Source organism: Armigeres subalbatus, chromosome 3 (assembly GCF_024139115.2).
Source record: "Armigeres subalbatus isolate Guangzhou_Male chromosome 3, GZ_Asu_2, whole genome shotgun sequence".
NCBI classification, from domain to species: Eukaryota; Metazoa; Arthropoda; class Insecta; order Diptera; family Culicidae; genus Armigeres; species Armigeres subalbatus.
Genome location: NC_085141.1, coordinates 174,498,590 through 174,519,988, shown reverse-complemented (window position 1 = coordinate 174,519,988; position 21,399 = coordinate 174,498,590). Strand labels below are relative to the sequence as shown.

The 21,399-nt window shown below is 39.0% G+C and overlaps 1 protein-coding gene across 7 annotated transcripts in view; it reads left to right on the top strand.

Moving 5' to 3' along the window:
* The window catches only part of LOC134220011 (MICAL-like protein 1), an 89,434-nt gene that overhangs the window by 41,205 nt on the left and 26,830 nt on the right, over window positions 1-21,399 (top strand). For 6 of the 7 annotated variants that reach the window (XM_062698935.1, XM_062698934.1, XM_062698932.1 and 3 more), the window contains one exon: window positions 15,150-15,311. In XM_062698935.1, coding sequence (XP_062554919.1) covers window positions 15,160-15,311 — 152 coding nt within the window. In that variant the 5' untranslated portion in view covers window positions 15,150-15,159. Of the gene's footprint in view, window positions 1-15,051; window positions 15,073-15,149; window positions 15,312-21,399 lie in introns of those variants that run through there. The other variant, XM_062698938.1, reaches the window with a different exon arrangement.

Here is a 21,399-nt window from a genome sequence, read left to right as displayed (position 1 = left end):
CTTTCTAAAGTAGGTGTCCAACTAACCAACTAACCTAACCCAACTAACCAACTAATCTTCCTCAGCCTTCCTCAGACTATTGGAGAGTGCATTGTTTCCATCTAAGGATAATGATTAGTCCCAAATCGATATCTGTGGTAACGCTAGTGAAGTGATGCTAGTCTCATATAATAATCTAGGCTTGTACCACCTACGAATTTATGCGAATTGCTCAATGCTAATGCTAATGTATCAAATTAAATACCACCTCCGCTACTTAGGCAGAATCTCTGCATTCTTAGTTTTTCGAAAGTTGTTAGAGGTGTCTGTGTGTTTCGTTATTGCCACTACACAGCCGTTATTAATCATTGTCTAAATTTAAACAGCTTCTTATAATAATTGCATTTTTGTGTCTTAGCTTTCTTCTACTCCCACACAAAAATACCTATTATTACTTGAGTCCATTGTTTGACCACTAGAACTCCGAAACAGCTTATGTTTGAGGTACCCATGTTTATTTATGTCTTCTAGAGGCACCGTGTGCTTTTTGTTCTTCCATCATCATCATACAACACAGCTCTCGTCTCAATAACAGCGCGTATTTATGAGCAGCTCTTTTTTCCATCTGCTTCTCAGTACTTTTTCACGCTTCCCATCCATCCATGGTAGATGTTGAGGTACCACAAAGAATCGAGAAGACCAAAGTTGAGGTTACTTGTACTGTTAAATGTTGTGCATTTTTTGCCTCCTCAGATTCCCATCAGCCGACTTCTTACGAGAAGCAAAACTTCGAGAAGTTTATTGCCCTTAATACATCATATCATCAGACTGAATCACCCATGTTTTGTTCCCTGGCGCTTCACAGGTGATGGCTCATCATGCACCGTGCGTTAGACAGCCGCGCTCGTCATCGTCGTCGCCGTCGGTTTCCTCTCAGCCGGACTAACGGGCAGCGTTTGCTTATCAATCATATTTACATGCTTTATCATTGATTGCATACCGAGCTACACACCGCACCAGTTCGTCGATTGCCTTTGATAATAATCACCGTCCCATCGTATAGGTATACAGATAAGGTAGCGTTGGGTCGAGATTGATAGGGTATACAGCGAGCTGTCTAAAAATGCAAAATATTTTTCTCATAGATTAATTGATCTAATTTATTGTGAATTTAAATCTTATATAAATTAGAAGCATATTAAAAATCTGGGAAAAATATCAGATCTCTCTTTGAAATTCATATAATAATTTTTTATATTTCTTCAACTGTTGTAATGCATGTGATGCATAAAACTAATCTGTCCCATGAATGAATCGAAATATGATCAAGCTGTTACATATCTTTTTTTATGGGGCATACTGTAGTGTCTTGTTTTCTCCGCTTGCCACAAAGTGTCCAAACCGGCAACAACCGTGTGTACGTTCCGCGTAAGCTATAGTCTTGTACGTAGTGTTGTCACTGTCAGCAAAACAAGTCGTTACCACTATGACGCTACACTACATGGCATGTTAGATGATGTGTTTTTGTTTTTTAAGTGATAATTTCATCATGTAATTATTAATACATATTTCAGGAACTGGTCTCCAATGCAAATATGATATTGCGTTCAATGACCTGAAGGGGTCTACATGAGGTTTATGTTTTTATCTGCATAAGGTATACGAGGAAAACTATAATTTCTCATTTTCTCCTTATGGAGACATTGTAATGGTGTTGAATTTTCATCTTTAACCTATATAATTATCATTTCATGTTTTATGAACGAGAACAGCTGCATACAGACAATTACAATGTTTTAAACTCAAACTAAACTTAACCAAATTTATACTAAGGATACAAGGAGCTAATCGTTGCAATAGAAGATTGGGAATTATTTTATTGGACATTTGTTGCATTGTCTCAATATTAAAAATTCTATGAAGTTCAGAATCATTTTCAAATTTTTATTTTGAATCCTCTGAAGTGCCTTCTTTCTGGTATTGCAGCAACTAGTTCATATTGACACAGCATACTGGTCTGGTCTAAAAATTTGATAGTAAATCAAAAATTTGTTCTTAAGACAAAGTTTTGATTTTCTGTTTATAAGTGGATATAGACACTTAAAATATTTGTTACATTTGGCTTGAATGCCTTCAATGTGATTTTTAAATGTTAATTTTTGATCTAGCAGAAGTCCTAAATATTTAGCTTCGTTAGATCAATTAATTGGAACCCCATTCATAGTGACAATATGTCTGCTAGAAGGTTTCAAATAAGAAGCTCTCGGCTTATGTGGGAAAATTATAAGCTGAGTTTTGGAAGCATTCGGGGAAATTTTCCATTTTTGCAAGTAAGTGGAGAAAATATCAAAACTTTTTTGTAATCTACTACAAATGACACGAAGGCTTCGCCCTTTGGCTGAGAGGCCCGTGTCATCTGCAAACAAAGATTTTTGACACCCTGGTGGTAAAACAGGTGAGTCAGAAGTAAAAATGTTATACAATAGGGGCCCCAGTATGCTGCCTTGGGGAACACCAGCTCTTACAGGTAATCTTAACGATCTGATAAATGATTTTGGATCAGTTTTATGATGTATAGAGGAAAATTAAAATTAATCAATTTTACAATCAAACCTTCATGCCAAACACTGTCAAATGCTTTCCCTATATCAAGAAGAGCAACTCCAGTCGAATATCTTTCAGATTTGCTGAGCCTAATTAAATTCGTAACACTTAATAACTGAGAGTGGTTGAATTCCCATGGCGAAAACTCAACACTCAATTGCTCATCAGCAAAAATAGAATTGTCATTAATATGAATAATCATTCTATTTAAAATAATCTAACGGATTGCTTATTGCAGAAAGCAAACTGATTGGGCGAAAACTAGAAGCCTCATCTGGGTGTTTGTCCGGCTTCAATTGGAACAATTCTGGCGTTTTTCCATTTGTCTGGGAAGTATGCCAATTGAAAACATTGTTAAATGAATTAACAAAAAAGGATAAAGAGCTCTCAGGATGTATTTTGATAAGCATGTACAAAATACCATCATCACCCGGGGCTTTCATATTTTTAAATTTTCTAGTATTCGATCTCACGTTATCCAAATTAGTACCCAACGAAGGGTCAAAAACATTCTCTTCGTTGAGAATGTCTTCGAAGCTCCGTGTAACCTGATCCTCAATTGGACTAGTGAGACCTAGACTAAAATTATGGGCACTCTCGAACTGCTGAGCAAGTTTTTGAGCCTTTTCGCCATTTGTTAATAAAATTTTATTTCCCTCTTTTAACGCTGGAATTGGCTTTTGAGGTTTTTTAGGAATTTTCGTTAATTTCCAAACGGGTTTCGAACTTTGAGACATTATTCTCAAAGTTGGTATTTCTCAGAATAGCGAAACGTTTTTTAATTTCATTTTGCAAATCTCGCCAAATAACTTTCAACGCGGGATCGCGAGTTCTTTGGTATAACCTTCGTCTCACATTTTTAAGACGGATCAGTAGCTGAAGATCGTCGTCAATAATAATGGAGTTGAATTTAATTTCACATTTAGGAATTGCAATGCCTCTGGCATCGTCAATTAAATTTGTCAAAGATACGAGAGCATTATCAATATCACTTTTTTTATCGATAGGAATATCAACATCAAAATTCCTATCGATATACGTTTTATATAAATCCCAATCAGCCCTATTATAATTAAAAGTAGAGCTGTTTGGATTGGTAATGGCTTCTTGTGATATTTCAAACGTTACAGGAAGGTGATCAGAGTCAAAGTTAGCATGAGTTACCAATTGGCCGCACAGCTGACTTGAATCCGTTAAAGCTAGATCAATTGTAGAAGGATTTCGACTGGAAAAAAAAGTTGGTCCATTGGGATATTGAATAGTATAATATCCCACAGAACAATCCTCAAATAAAATTTGCTTTGAATTGCTTTGACAATTATTCCATGAACGGTGTTTGGAATTGAAATCACCAATTATGAAAAATTTGGATTTGTTGCGAGTTAGAATTTGAAGATCAGCTCTCAACAAATTCCTTTGCTGCCCATTGCATTGGAAAGGCAAGTAGGCAGCAATAAAAGAGAATTGTCCAAAATTTGTTTCAACAGAAACTCCCAAGGTTTCGAAAACTTTGATTTCAAACGAAGAATATAATTTATGTTTGATACGTCTATTAATGACAATGGCGACCCCACCACAGGCGCTGTCAAGACGATCATTTCGGTAAATAAAATAATTTGGATCTCTTTTGATGAAAAGACCAGGTTTTAAATATGTTTCAGTTACAATGGCAATGTGCACATTATGGGTTCTTTCTAAAATTACGTAATGTTAAATTTGGTGATTTTGGACCCCACCCTCCCCCACTTAACACTTTTAGTATAAAAGGTTTATTTTTTTGTATGGACCGTAACGCTCGGCTTGACCCCCCTCCCTCCCCCTTCAGCGTTACGTAATTTGTGAAAGGCCTCTATGAACTGATAGGAAGTTGAATGATTCATCTTCCTAACCTTTTAAATAGCGGGCATTCCCATTCAAAATTTTCAAAGAATTACTTGGATCCATTAAAACGAAGTCCAATAATAATTTTTTGCGTAAATTTGATACCAACCTAAACAGCTTCAGCTTTGATATTTGCTTTGAACATTACATCAATCATGTGATGCAATTGTTCATTTAGAAAATCAAAGTCGGAAGCAGACATGCTACCTGAGTCGTCAGAACGAACGTTATTTCCCGTTGAAGGATGGAATGGGTATGAAAGTCATTCATCGTCGGTCAATTTTCAGAAATGAAATGCTATCATAAGCAGATCCCACACGACGGAAAAAGTTTGACAAACTCTTGATTATTGAAGAAAAAGATTGATGGTGTGAGTGCGAACCCAAAATATTGAAGTAAATATTGAGGGAAATCAGAAAAGTTTGATATTCCTTTCAATATTTTCCCTCATCTCCCCCCGCAGTTTGCCCACAGGAGTCGATGACGGTTGAGTGTGTGCGTGTTTTGTGCGTTATACCGCTATTTGATTTGTATTAGTTCAAGAAAAAATTGAGTTTTTCTTCAGCTACGGCCATGCCGGCTAATCAGTGAAAATATTGAAGAAAAGTTTGATGAAAAGTTTGACGAAAAAAATATTGTCAATATATGCCTCGTGTGGGGTCTGCTATAGGAGAGCGTGTTTGAAGAATTAGAATTCGACGAACTGATCGTTTCCCGGTGAGAGGTAGGAGCAAAATTTGTTCGTGGGTTGTGGTGGGTATAAATCGCTCGACCGGCAAATCTTTGCGGATTTTGAGCGTTTGAAATATGTTTACCCGGCAAATCTGGGATCCTATTGTAATTTCCCGTCATCAATTTTGCACGGGAATTCAAAACTTTTTTGCGTGAAGGGCATTCTCAGAAATTGGATTTATGATTGCCCCCACAATTGGCACATTTAAATTTATTGGAATCTTCTCTCACAGGACAGGCGTCCTTGGCGTGAGAGGTTCCACCATAAATCATGCATTTAGCATCCATGTGGCAATGTTTAGTTCCGTGACCCCACTTTTGGCACTTACGGCACTGTGTGGGGTTTTGGAAATTTCCCCCAGGCCTGCGGAAATGTTCCCACGGACATGGGACATAATACAGGCCTTTTCCAAACTTTTTATATTATTTAGTTCATTTTTGTTAAAGTGAACTAAATGAAATTCTTGAAATATACACCTCTGGGAAGTACCAGAGCGAGATTTCTTTTTCATCTTAATTACTTAATTACTGGTGAAAATCCAAGCAATTCAGAAATTTCAATTTTAATCTCATCCAGTGATTTGTCATCACTGGGGAGACCTTTCAAGACGACTTTGAACAATCGCTCAGTTTTGTCGTCGTATGTGAAGAATTTATGGCGCTTTTCTGCTGAATTTGATTTGATTTATTGGACTATAGGTTGTAAGCCTGTTGGGGGCCCTCATTAGCCGTGCGGTAAGATGCGCGGCTACAAAGCAAGGCCATGCTGAGGGTGGCTGGGTTCGATTCCTGGTGCCGGTCTAGACAATTTTCGAATTGGAAATTGTCTCGACTTCACTGGACATAAAAGTATCATCATGTTAGTTTCATGATATACGAATGCAGAAATGGTAACTTGGCTTAGAAACCTCGCAGTTAATAACTGTGGAAGTGTTTAATGAAAAGGCGAGGCGGCAATGTACCAGTGGGGGATGTAATGCCAATGAAGAAGAAGAAGAAGTTGTAAGCCTCTTACCCTACTTATACATTATACACATACATTATTGTCACACATACAATTGTCCTCTTAAAAATATCCTTAATCTATCACAAATTACTTCTGTTGTCATGTTTGTAGAAATTACATCTTGTAGTCTGTTAAATTCATTCATGAACCTGGTAGGCTCGTGCTGCGTGTAGGTCCTTGATCTAAATGTAGGATCGAGACCCTCCGACGATGAACAGTAATCGGGCTAGTGTTGAAGTTGAGCCGGTTATAGAGATATGGACTACTAATTCGCCCTCTCAAGATGTTACAGAAAAAGACGATGTCAGCAATCTTGTGTCTGGTACTGATTGTGTCGAGGTCAAATAACGAGCAGAGATTCTCATACACCGGTAACTCTTCTCTCCGTCCAAGGTTTCTCACAGCAAATCTTAAAAACTTTCTCTGTACTGCCTTTAACCGTTGAATATGTTTTTCATATTGTGGCCGCCACACCACACTCGCAAAATCCAGTTTAGTCCTAACGAGGCTAACATAAATTGTGAGAATTGCATGTGGATCAGTAAGCTCACGTCCAAACCGTCGGGTGAGAGCAAAAAGTTGCAATGTCTCCTTAATGACTATGTTGATGTGTTCGTTAAATGTCAGTGACTGATCCATTGTTACGCCCAAATCTCGAACACTATCTACTCGTTGCAGGATTGCATGACCCAAACTGTAGGTAAATGATATCGGCCGAACTCTTCTGGTGTAGGTAATCACCGAGCATTTGCTTGCATTGACGCTAAGTCCATTCCCACTAACAAATCTTTCAAAATTGCAAAGATCTTTTTGCAGCAAGACACACTCATCAAAGGCTTTTACTGGCATACCAATTTTTACGTTGTCGGCATAAATCAACACTATCGCGTTAGTCATAAATGACGGGAGTTTATTCATGACCATGACGAAAAGCAGCGGGCCCAAATGGCTACCCTGTGGAACTCCTGAATTAACATCGAAGGCAGCCGATGTATTGTTGCAAACTCTCACATACTGAATGCTTTAATCCATTCGAACAACATTCCTCCGATGCCAAAATCGGCTACCGCGCGCATTATACTGTCTATCCCAACAACATCGAATGCCTTACTAATATCCGTATAGACACAGTCAACTTGATAGCCTTTAGACATATAGTCCGTAACCATGGAGCTGCATTCACACAGTTTTGTTACAACAGACTTACCTTTCAAGAATCCATGCTGAGTTGTCGAGACCTGTTCGTTGATTCGTTCGTAGAGATGGGAATATACTAGTCGTTCAAACAATTTCGGCACCGCGGATTGAATTGCGACACCACGGTAGTTTTCCGCATTACAACGAGATCCTTTCTTATGTATATGAGTTATGTGCGAGATTTTCCATCCAGATGACACCGAAGAATTGAAGAGAAAAGACGGGGTCCTGCGAGTTCATCCTTGAATTCCTTCAAGAGCTTAGATGGGATTTTGTTGGGCCCCGCCGACTTGCTTATGTCTAGCTACAACAATCCTTTTTCCACTTCATCGCGTGATAAATCCATAGAGTCCATGGCAGCGGCGTCTGGAGGATTCATTTCATTCACGGTAGTAGTCAGCTTGATGCTTGTAGCTTGAAGTAGTCAGCGAAAAGCTCTGCGGTGTCCTGTCCATTGGTTGAAGATTTGTTTTCATACTTCATCTCCTCCGGGATGTCGGCATTCTTCCGCCTACTATTGACAAATTTCCAGAATGATTTAGGATTCCCTTTTATTTCATTTTGAACGCTAGCAATGTACACCTGGTACGCTTCTCTGTGCAATACTTTGAAAGTAGGTAGAAGCTCTTTATAGGAGGCAATATTCTCTGGATTAGGTGTTAAATACTGAATAAGACGTTTGCGATCGTCAAAGGATCCCGGCAAAACGCGGCAGTCACCCCCAAAAGAAATAATGTCAACGTTAGAGTTAGAAGGAATATATGAAGTGTCCAGCTTCCTTCTATTTTTTCCGCACTTGGACAGGACGGTCTTGAAACCTTGTTTCTTAGAAGGAAGTGGAGAATTCAGAGATTCCCCCTTTCTCTTGTTTTTATTAATGCTCATTGCTAGGCCTGGAGACGTGACCTTCTAAAAGGTTTTTTTTCCCAGAACGGAGTCCCTGCAGGATTACCACCGCTTGTCGGAATTTTACTTCCGCAAATGGGTCCAACGTAAAACGAAAGCACGGGTCCTTGCAAAGATCGTTACGGGATCAGTGGGTACAAATAACGCTGAGAAGCACTGTTGAAAATAAAATAGCTTCGGGTAGTATTAAAAACTTCCTTTAACAAAGAGAGAAAATAGAACCGCACAGCACGAAAGTACGAAAGCACGAAACCCTAAAAGAATCTTTCTCATCATTGCATTGTGAAATCATGAAATTTGAGGTGGTACACTACGGGCTTTGACTCAATTTAGAAAATGCCCATTCTGTCCTCCGGATTGTGGCCGATGTGACCAGATTGAACCCAAGTGGCCCAGAAACCCCTTAAAATATTATTCTTATCATTGTTTTGTGAAATTATGAAGTTTGAGGTGTCACACGACCTATTTTGACTCAATTTAGGAAATGGTCATTCCGGAGGTCCCCCGGATTGTGGCCGATACGGCCGGATTGAACCCAAGTGACCCAGGAACCCTGAAAATATCATTTCCATCATTGCTTTGTGAAATCATGAAGGTCATTTGCCCGAAAATGTTTCTGTTGGTTGGTTAAAATGGTCGTTTGGCAGAAACAGCCATTTGGCCGAATACGACCCAAAATTTCATTTACTGAACGGATCATATGGTCAAAAATGTTGTTTGGTCGAACAATAGTGAATGTAAAAAGTGTGAAGTGATTAAAGATAAATCGTCTAGCTCAAACCTTTGTAGGGGTAAGTTGGCGGGACCATCATCATCATCATCAACAACATCAGATCATATATCCATTTTGAAAACGCTCGTTAAACAGAGCGCATATTCCAGAATAATTATTGCATCCGTAGAACATAGTTGTAGGCAGTCCACTATCCTTATGCGTTGACTGTGCACGAAATTCCAGAACGAATTAGGATTTCATCACACGGAACTGTGTCCGTATGACGTAATATCAATAGCGAGATTCACCCAATGATTTGTACGCGCGGCTAACGCATTTGGATTGAGCTTAAAGCTCAGAAGCACGGTTTTTTTCTGAATCGTTTCATTAAATGCAGCATTTTTCTTACTTATGAGTTATCGGAGCTCACGGTTTGCTTAGCAAGAATGCTGTTTTTGGCAGCCAAGCATATTGTTGGTTAACTTGTAGCATCGCCCTGCTGTGAACGACAAGCATGTTTTTTAAGGCTTTGTACTTTCCACAACTACGTGGGTCCCAAAAGGTTAAACAATCATTGTATTACTGAGGGGCGGAATCGACGTCATCACAGTGCGTCACAAATGTTCAGTCCATGTCCAGGAAAGAGATTTGAGTGTTAAAATTTAAGTTCTTGAAGTCCAATCGAGATTCTTCAAGTACAATCTATAGTGATGGGTGATGTGAATTAGCTGCAATTAATTCCCCGCATTCTGTGGAGACAAAGTGGAACATTGATGTCATTTTTGCGAATTGAATTGAATAATTGAATATTTAACATATTACTCAGACATGACTGTGATGAGTCCAATAACAATCTTTGTCGGTTTCTGATCCATTGTCAGAAAGGTTGTAATCACCAAAAATCAAAATCTTGCCATCATGAGACGTGCTACGGTCAATTGTACGAATATAAATAGCAAATTTGAATCATCCTTCAGTGTTCAAATTTTGAGTATTAACGCCAGGAAGAAGCTTCTCCCATCTGTACAAATATTACAAATATACAAATACATACAAATATTTAAAAACAATTAGATATGTCTCACCCTTGATTCAACAATAATAATTATTACAGGTTGCTCTCTTTTCGATTCTCATTAGTGTTCTATGAGAAAGGCCAAACTCGGAATCGCATGCTAGCATTGTAAACTTCTAAAACGGAAATCCATTCAAACGATAGAACCAACTTCCGTTCAATTTATTTCTACCAGTTTATGAATTGACCAATCGGTTTCAACAGCCAGCCAGTAGTAATCAATACTTCACGTACTAACCCAAGTTACGCTCGAGTGCCACCCAAACGATGACACTAATGCGCAAAACGTCCGTCAACTGATTTTGGTGCAACGATATACCGTCTGTATGGAAAGACGGGAAATGCATTCGAGTAGCACAGAGTACACGTCCAGCCGGGGCCGATCTGCAACGGTACGTCAGCGGCACGCTCGTGTTATCAAGCGCACTGTATTAACACCACATGCCGTAAACGATGCGTGAGATTTTCCATGACTAATGTGTATTACGTACAGCACCGCGTTTTGGCTAGGGTTATTGTTACGAGGAAACGTTTCTCATGTTTGGCTTTTGCACTCAAGCGGGCGCCCAGTCACTGCTGCCAATACAAAATCTTTGGACTGTGGTAATGAAAACTTGGTTGAACTTGCAAAAGCATCGTTGGGAAGATACATAACTTACGACTTTGTAAACAAGCAGCCGTTGTGCCGTCCGATTGTGAGATGGTGTATTAAATTAACACTGGTAAGGAGCTTGGAGTCATAAAAGATGCATTAGCGAAGCTTCAAAAGTATTAATATATATGAACGGAAAGCGATACCCAATTATTCGACGGATGTTAATGTGTTTGTATCAAATACGGCAGAATGAATTTACGGTGGTGAAATTAAACCCAACGTGTTAACGACAGGTTGGTTAACACTTTCATTTTCCTCGGAGACCAGCTTGGTGATCAAACAAATTGAAAGCGAAATTCGGGGAAAATCTAGTTTGAATCAAGCATGTGAAAAGGTGTGACATGATGTGGTATAATTAATGTAGAAAGAGTAATTACTAAGAGTTATGACAGTTTTACGGCGAAAATTGTGCTCCAATGAAGTTTTTGAGCTGCACAGATTTACAAATTTACACGAAAGTAATGCACATAAAGGGAATGCCAAAAAGAGTGTAAATTTAAACGATATTATCATCTGAATGTATGCATTTTGTATTGCATTATGTCACTTTTTATACGAAGAAGTGTCATAATGCTATGTAAATTGCATACATGTAGGGCTAAATTGTTGGAAAAGATCCATGTACGCTCGGAATAGTGTAATTTTCCACGTCTTTATTATTTACTTTTCATTATTTTTTCTGTGTGTACACAGCAAATCATTGATATATTATCATTAGGAAAGGCACCACTTTTAATAATAACATTGTTTTTTGCGGCTGTCAGAAAACCGCCCTAAGAATTGAATATGTAGGTACCTATATCCAAGAAGCATGAAAATTGTTACTTATATGCAGCGGTAGCAACTTTTTTAGCAATCGGCTTAAAGTAATCGAAAAAAGTTCGAGTTGTGTATGTACTAACTCTTCAATCTTCATGAATAGTTATAAAAATGGTAGTTCAAGGAACACACGTAAATTCTTGTTACTGAGGAAAGCTGTAGTTTGAAATGTTGTAGATAGTGATTTTACTGAGTATATTTCTTAGCTTGATGGCCGTGCGGTAAGTGGCATCAGTCAGGAGGGCGCATTTCGTACTGTGGAGTGTGTGTTCGATTTTAACCCTACTCCTTTGTCTCATGCTAGATGTTAAAGTTTCATTCTGTGCGACCTCTGGTCGAAGACAGTGATCATGTTTTCATTTATTCTTCAAATTCGAGAAACAAGACAAGTATATGGCTATTACGCGTGGAGCCTAAGTGGGACACGTGACCTACCAACTCGATTTTTTTTTAATTTGCTTACAAACGGCACACGGATTCCCGGATGAACTGTGTGCGTAGTTCGAATTTCTGGACCATTCTCGAGTCCCCTCGAAACGCGCAGAGGATTACGGTAAGGTAATGGTCCTTCGTGCCTGCTACTCAACATCGCTTTGGAGGTAGTAATACGAAGGGCAGGGATTGACACGAGTGGTGTAATTTTCACGAAATCTATTCAGCTATTTGGTTTCGCCGACGACATTGATATTACGGCACGTAACTTTGAGAAGACTGAAGAAACCTACATCACACTTAAGAGGGACGCAAAGCGGATCGGACTAGTCATCAATACATCGAAGATGAAGTACATGATAGAGAGGACAATGTTAGCCATCCACCACGATTGTGACGAAATTGAGGTTGTTGAAGAATTCGTGTACTTTGCCCAGAGAGAAATTCGAAGACGCATCGAATAGAGTTCACTGCCGTACCAAACTGACTATCTACAAAACGGACATGAGACCTGGGCGATGCATGTGGAGGACCAACGCGCACTTGGAATTTTCGAAAGGAAAGTGCTGCGTACCATCTCCGGTAGAGTGCAGGTGGCGTACGATACGTGGAGGAGGCGAATGAACCACGATTTGCATCCATCGTTCACACAGCGAAACTCGGAAGACTGTGGTGGGCCGGGCACGTAGCCGGAATGTCGGACAGTAATCCGGTAAAAATGGTTCTCGACAACGATCCGACGCGAACATGGAGCTAAGAATCACGCACGATTGACGCCTGCTTGCCCATACGACCGCTCCGTCACCAAGCTTGATGACAAACCCCGAGGTTGAATGGCGTGTTTCTGCGTAGTCCGCCAAATCCGTTGCACCCCGAAAGAACACTGCAAATAGCAGATTTCACGTTTTGCAGCCGTCCAATCCATTCGTCCACTAGCGGCGATATTTGGTCGGGCACACACCGACAGGTAGAGCAGACCGCCTACCAAGCTCCTGTATTGGGTAACGTTCTCGAAATCAGGATGCATTGGGCATTTCGCGCCTTGGCTTGACTCATCCGGAACTTGTCAATCAGCTGTTGAATATACGCCAGCAATCGTAATTTGAATACTAACTCCTCCTTCACGTTTCACCTCCATACCAAGGAAATGGCTCACATTCCCCAAGCAAGCCAGTTGAAATTCATCATTGAGAGCCTCAACAACTCGCTGGATCTCACTCGTCGAACGAGGCAACAAGAATGTCGTCAACATAGACCAATATAAACACAGTTGATGAACAAACAAACCATTGATCAGCGGTAGACTGCTGGAAACCAAGCCCACCCAGAACTGCCTGCAGCTTCGTGTATCTGAGGACAAGGAAACTGAATTATAAGAGAACTTTTTGAACGGTTTTGTTATCCGACCTACAGATTGTCGATAAGGGCGCTGACCCATTCTCACCCCAGAACCATTGTCAACCCCGACAACGGTATCTAAAACGTCATGGTGGTTATTCAAAACATGGCTTATATAAATGTCCACATAATCAGAACGCGTTAGAGCGATTCTAATATTGTTGATTCAAACCTGGTATAGTGCGGTGAAACAACAAGACTGAGCAGTCGCGTAAAACCTTTAACTATCACATTCTCTTCGTGCGGCCTTTTCTCATTGCGGTAGATTAGTTCTTCTGTCCTTGCAACGCTGGGCCATTCTCTGTGTTATCGGGTACTAGCCACTAGTTCCTCGTAGTATTTTTCCGATCCGTCGTTGCATTGGCTTTAGCAGCGCCCATATTCTGTTGACGTCGCATCTATTCTCTATCGTTAGCATCACCTATCATCTCGTCCAGCTACTGCCAGATACTCAACAACCCCGTCAACAGCGATCGTTTGATATTGAAACGCATCGTTCTGTTATTTCAAGAATCACTGCGTACGGATTTCTGTAACTACTAGGCAGTGATCCGAGCCCGAGACAATGCTCAGGCTTCTCGAAGATCTTGCATTTTTGCAGGGACAATATACTGCCGCGATTCGCATATGAGTCCCATGACCATTTTTGTCGATATTGATTTTTTTCCAGAAATAAGCTTAAAAAGACTTCATCTTCAAGAAAAACTGATCAAAGAGTAGGCTTTGTTTTAGAAATTTGAAAATCAAAACCCCTTGTGTTGTCCCATTTTGCTGTTTACTCGCATAACAGTCACATTCTAGGTTTTGGTACACTTTTGCACAAAAAATACATATAATTATATCCATCTAATAGTTTTACAATGTATACATATAAAAAATATTATGCCAAATTTCCAGGAAGACTGCAGGTTTTATCATATTTTTTTTGTATTTCTCCAAGTAGAATGAGTTTGGAAAATTCAACGGCATATTACTCAAGTTAAAGAAAACTGACATGGGACGCTTATTGCGAATAGGGGCATTATACGCCATAATGATTCTGAAAAAAACTATTTTCCGCCAAATCGGATACAGCTACGCTACCTTTTTTTATTTTCACAGAAAAGGGTACAATGAGATTACTCTCAGCGAAGGGTCCAAATAGCACATGAATTTTAAAAAAATTGCCCGTAACGTATTGTAAAAACATAATGATATTGCTGTTAATGGGTTTCAACTCTTTCTACAATGAAAAATACGCTCGAAGTTCGACTTAAATGCCAGTGTTAAGTCTCGCCATCTCATTATCAAGGTTAAATCAATTGAGCCGAACATATGCGGGAAAGGAGAAAAGATTAACATCGACCACAGCACAGCATGCAACAAGTTTTCAATCGTCGTGTTCATTGAACAGAACATAGATCACACTGATCCGGCAGTAGCTTTGCACCCGGTTCCACTGCAGGCTGAAATTTGATATATCGTGTAGCTTGCTCACGGCACATGGCAGTGCACCATAAGTCATAACACTATCCCCACCGGGTTTAGTGTATAAACAATCAATTAAAACTTGTTGAAGGCAAACAAAACCCAACAAACTAAGGAACGTGTATGCGATTTATGGGATAGTCCCAGCAATGGCCAGTATCTGATCGACCTTGTATGCAAATGTATCAGCCGGCTCCTAACACCGAGTATGGCTTATTTTTCTATCTTAAACTTCGCCTTATAATAATACAAATGGTTTGTTTATTTCTCTATCTTTTCGCAGATTTCCTAGCATGTCAGAACGCCGTGGTACGAAGGCTCTAGAACTATGGTGTCGCCGCGTCACCGAGGGCTATAAGGATGTCCGAGTCACAAACATGAGCACCTCCTGGCGCGACGGCCTCGCTTTCTGTGCAATCATCCACAATTTTCGACCGGACTTGATGTGAGTATGATTATTTCTAATTGGCCGGTGTAATGGATTGTTTTTCCATGGAAAATGTGTTTCTCTTTTTACGAATGCATGGTCGTTGATCTTTCTTCAGTGCAGCTAGAATTTAGCAAATAATGTGTAGTAATTTGGAGTATAACCTTTATGATGTACGAACATAATTTAGCCTTAAGGACATAGTTGGAAGAATACCATCATGGCAATCAGTATGACACCCGTCTGCTAATGGATATTCCCCCACTCATCTCCCACCAACAATCGAATGCTACGAATAGTGTCGAGCAAAAGTTCAATATTCAAATTACTAACTGCAGGGTTTTTACGATTTGGCGCGGATTTACATAACGAATTTAGGGTTTCGCGCGGATTTGGCGCGGATTTAGTTTTAGGTGGAAATTTAATAAATAAAATGCTAAATCTAAGGAAGTTTATTTGAAAATTAGTTTGATGCCTATATCTACACACTTTTTTATTTCTGCAGCTCGACAAAATAGACACAGCCGTGTGCCCAGCAAAATAAAAAAAACTAATATCTCGCTAAAAATGGGGTTTGTAGCTGAGTTTCGGCAAATTATTTGCTGATTTTCAGCATCTTTGACAGATATCTCGGCGAAAAACATGTTTACTGGCGCTCGGCTGTGCGAATCTCGGTAAAAGTTTAACAAATTGCTGAGATCCCGGTAAAAACATTAAGTGTGTAGATGGGCTTTATTTTCATTAGCAAATGTTGTTGAGAACAAATTTACGTTTCGAGGTTATTCCTTGTTTAATGGCATGCATTACACTCTCAAGCATTATTTAAACAAATGTTATGAGGAGAGATACGCCACTTGTTGTTATTTTTAATCCATTCTAAAATACGACGCACACAAACCATGTCTATTATAGGACATGAACACCCATTTTCATCTTATCAATTTCTTTGTAATTCCAAAATATTTGTCAGTTTCTGATTGGTTGTTTCTTTTACGATGAACCACTCAGCATGATATATTATATCATTCTTCAAAAGTCGTCAGGAATTTTTTTATAACATTGGAACATTTTATATTTGCTTTATAACATTTATCTAGAACGGGGTTTATACAACAATTAAAAACATAAAAATGTTCTGTAATTTAATGTAGATGCCTCATTTTAATAAGTTCTTCCGCAGAAAGTCGATCAAAAATTAGAAAATGATTCTCAAAAGTTATTTCTGGCGAGTTTTTTATGATACTTTCCGTTATCTTCGATTTTACAGGATTACCAACAGAAAACGAAGAAACTTCCTAAAGAAGTTTTCACAAGGACCCTATGATGATCCTTGTATAAATTCCTTGCAAATAAATTTCCACAGCGTAAAGAGGATTTCTGCAGCATTAAAAACCCGAAAAAACATTTTTGGAGGAATTTTCTGGAGCGGTGATCGCAGGAATGACTATAGAAAATCGAAAGGAATGCCGCCTTGAATTTACAAAAAAGTTATAGCGATGATCACAGACATTTCTTTAATAAGTGCTCAAAAATAGAACTGGGAGTTTTTCCGCAGGAAGTCACCAATCAATTTCTGCAAGAATTTCTAAAGCGATTTCCGTAGGAATTCATGAAGGGATTTCTGCAAGTAAGCTCTGAAAATTTTCCGCAGGTTATTTGTGGAGAATTTACTTGAACTCACGACGACAAAATTCCCAAATTATTTCAAAATAAATTCCCAGGGGAATTTTTGTAAGAATACTCGGAGGAATTCCCACAGATAATTTGGAGCGACTTCTGCACTTCAGCAGATTCAAGGATTCAAGTTGAAGAGAGAAATAACGGACAAATTTCTGTTGGAGTTTACGCAAATCATTCTATCAAATTCCTAAAGAAATTTCTTCTGAAATTTCTAAAAATATTCCTCTGGAATTTTTGAAGGAATTTACGCTTAATGACTTAAAAATCAACGGAGCTTGAGCAACTATGTTAGATTTTGTATTATTTGTTTCTTGATATGAATTCAAATATTTGTTTTACAGAAGTTTTGTGCTTCATTGTCTAATTCCTTAATATTTACGCAAGTTTGTCTTGTGATCAATAACTACAACAAAGCTGCATAATTAATTACTTCAAAAGAAATTGCGCTTTTAGCAGATTTTTTTAATGTTGGCCACGTTTATCTTTTATATATATCAACGTACCTTGTGCCGAATTTTATAAAGTTCTATCAACAAAAACCCTGACAATAACGGAACAAAACATGCCAAAGCCATCATCTAATACAAAAAGCAGTGCTTATACAAATAGTTTGTTCTCTTAGATTCAGTGCTTCTAGTGGTGAATAAGACCATTTAGAAGGGTTGTAATCAGTGTTGGTAAAATCATGCTCAAATCTCACTCACCGAAGCCTCATGCGTGAGCTGACTCGCTTGCGATTCTGCAGGGTGGGCTAATAAGCAATAAATGCAAAGTCAATACTGCCATAATAAAATAATACTTTTATTATACCAATACTTCCAATGTTCTGTTTTGGGTACTCAATAAACCTGCATCTTTGGATGTGCTGTAAATACCGTACTGTAATAAATTGTATTGAACGTTATTTTTAAGTGAAAACAGAAAGCCAAACCAAAATGTAGCTGGATCCTTGTTCTGCGACAATACAAACACTCATGCTGAGAATCTTATCTTTGTGTCAATTTGAAAAGAACAATTATTGATTTTTTTTGCCTTTCTCGTGTGAAACTTTTAACTGAAAGGCCATCATTTCCCATAGTGCTACATAGTCAACGATTCAGCTTAACGAATTGAGAAAATCGAAATTAATGAATCGCCTGCTTTGAGCATGCTTTCAGCGGAACACTAGGAGTTAACTTTCTGAAATCAGTATGGCGAAAGGCATCTAAGGTTCGATTTCTCAAAATTAAGCACCTTGATCGAAAAAAATATTTGGTAGGCGTAGTAGCGGACATCATCCTTCATAACCGGTACCAAATAGCTTTTCATGAAAAGTTCCTAATTTTGAGAAAACCCGCGTTAGATGTCTTTCGCCATACAAATTTCTGGCGGCTAACTCATGCTGGCTATTGGCGCATATACGATAGCGCCTGGATGTGGGAGCAGCGGGTAGCAAATCAGTCACTGCTAATAATTCATTTATTGGCTTTTTACGGTGATAATTATACCATAGATATATGACACGATCGATCTTGCACTAATTAGTTTGCTTTCCGACCGCACAAAACAAAAATAAACACCCGGATCTCGAAAAATATCTGCTTCCGATATGTAACATGATTGATTTTGTACTCCGTGTAGGGTCTGAAAGGGTCTGAAAAAACAAAAACCAACAATTTGTAATCAAACTGTAACATTCTATTGGATTGGGTATCAAACACTCCCTGACTCTCCTTATCAAACCAACTATTTCGTTGACGTTGTTGAGCAGTGACTATCACTGCTATGCGGTACTTGTGACTGTTTCGGGGATACATTCCCACAAATTGTTGACGTCACCAGATACGCTGGCATCTTTTTTCCTCGCGTCCTGCTTCTGGCGAAAGGGAAAGAGCAACATCCCCTAGCTAAGCAAAGACTGCTCTAATGTCTTAGCTGTAACGATTTCCATGGGTAGTTTACATCATGCAATAGTTAAATAATGTAGCTAGCTGATTCCATCATAAAATTGGATTTTTTTTTCTCTTTATTTAAGTGATTTTTTAATTTTAAAATTAAGTTCATCACTACCATAAAATTGTAGCAAATCTCAATCATATTGAAAACATTTACATTTCAAAAAAGGTGGTGGCATTTCTTTGCCGGAAAACGCATGAGGAAAACGCCTTTTAGTCGGTAGCTCATAGGTAATATTGCACCAGGCGTCGGCGAATCAGAATTCTGGTCTGGACAGTGCATGGAGACGCATAGTATATTGTAGGATAGTACCATCAGGGTGTTTTACCATGCCAAAACGTAAGATGATTTTTCAAAATGTGTAAAATTTCGGTTTGAAACGGTTTTACAGTCGACTCTCTACATCTCGATGTTCTGTATCTCGATATCTCTCCCTATCACGATGGTTTTCTCGGTCCCTTTAATCTACATACATTTGGACATTCTACATCTCGATAACCTCCCTATCTCGATATCTCTCTATCGCGATGTCTTCTGATCATATTTTTTCTGGATTCACTGTCCTTATGTCGATACGTTCAAATTTTTAGGCTACTAGACCATTTTTGGAAAATAACAAACATATCAACAACTTGATATGACATTCGTTTTGTTGTCGTTTTTCATAGCAACGTGCTTTTTTGGATCTAGTACCCATTTCAATATTCCTATTAAAAATAGCACGGACACCGATCTTCTAGCAGGACAATAATGCACAGTTGATTTCATTGTCGCACGCTATAAAACTGCAATTCATTAATCACATTAAAGTACATATATACACTATTAAATATTATTCACTTACATCTTCGGTGTTTCTGATACGGAAGCGGACCGTTTTACGAGTGCTATTGATCGTAGCATGTCAACAACGCAGTGAATGTAACACTTGGCGAGCTTGGCCACATACACAAAAAATAGATATTATGTCAGGGGTTTGCAACACAATTCTTACGTAACACTCTCCCCCATAACACTTCGCATCATAATATCGGATAACATAACATCATATATCGGAGCGAACAAACCATTGACAAAGAATGGTACTTTTGCCATTTCAACCTATGAGACATGCATTCACGCTAGCCGGCTTACGACCCTACGATTCAAATAAGTTGGTTTGTAGAACGGCCTGCTGAAACTAGCTTCGCGTTGTCCAGTATATAGTGGAGGCACCTGTCCAGTAGTCATGCGAGTTGTTCTATGGCTCTTCTGCTACCGATCTCTGTTCCATCTGAGCTGCATCATAGTGAGGTTTTTTTTTGTTGGGGCGTAGAACCACTGCGTCCATTGAGTTGAACTTTTGTGGTATGGTGCGTGTGAGGTTAGCTCCAATACAATGGGGATGATGAAATCGAAGATCTTTATAGTATTAAAAATAGCACGGACACCGATCTTCTAGCAGGACAATAATGCACAGTTGATTTCATTGTCGCACGCTATAAAGCTGCAATTTATTAATCACATTAAAGTACATATAAGCACTATTAAATAATATTCACTTACATCTTCGGTGTTTCTGATACGGAAGCGGACCGTTTTACGAGTGCTATTGATCGTAGCATGTCAACAACGCAGTGAATGTAACACTTGGCGAGCTTGGCCACATACACAAAAAATAGATATTATGTCAGGGGTTTGCAACACAATTCTTACGTAACAATTCCTTCCATTACTCGATCTCTCCCTATATGCGCAAAATAGCCAGCATGAGTTAACCGCCAGAAATTTGTATGGCGAAAGACATCTAACGCGGGTTTTCTCAAATTTAGAAACTTTTCATGAAAAACTATTTGGTACCGGTTATGTAGGAAGGTGTCCGCTACTACGCCTACCAAATATTTTTTTGATGAAGGTGCTTGATTTTGAGAAATCGAACCTTAGATGCCTTTCGCCATACTGATTTCAGAAAGTTAACTCCTAGTGTGCCGCTGTAAGCACGCTCAAAGCAGGTGATTCATTTATATTAATACAAATACGGTTGATGTGAAGTGGATACGAAGTGTGGGTTTGCCAGCTTCTGGTTCATAACACTTCATGGAAAGAGGAAGAGCTTTTCTCCAAAACTATTGGGTCTTTAAGACAATTGTTACACACTCAGTTCAGCTCGGCATTTTTTTATTCTTTTGCCGAGATCCGCACAGCCGAGCGCTCGGTTCCTGACTTTCTGCTGACAACTCAGCTGAAAAAGTAATTTATTCGCAGCGGCACTCAAAGAAGCCGCCGCAATCATACGTCCATTCAGCTGATATTTCCGCAAAAGAACTTAAACCGAGAATCGCACAGCCGAGATCGGTGAAAAAATTTAAGTTTGTAGGTTTGGTTTTTGTTAAAGTTGTTTTTAGGAATTTACTTTTGAAAGAAGACTCTCTGTATTCCCTGATGATTATGCGTAAGTGTCCCTACTTACGAGTCCACCACCGCCAACTACCTGTAGGCCCTTCATACGGTA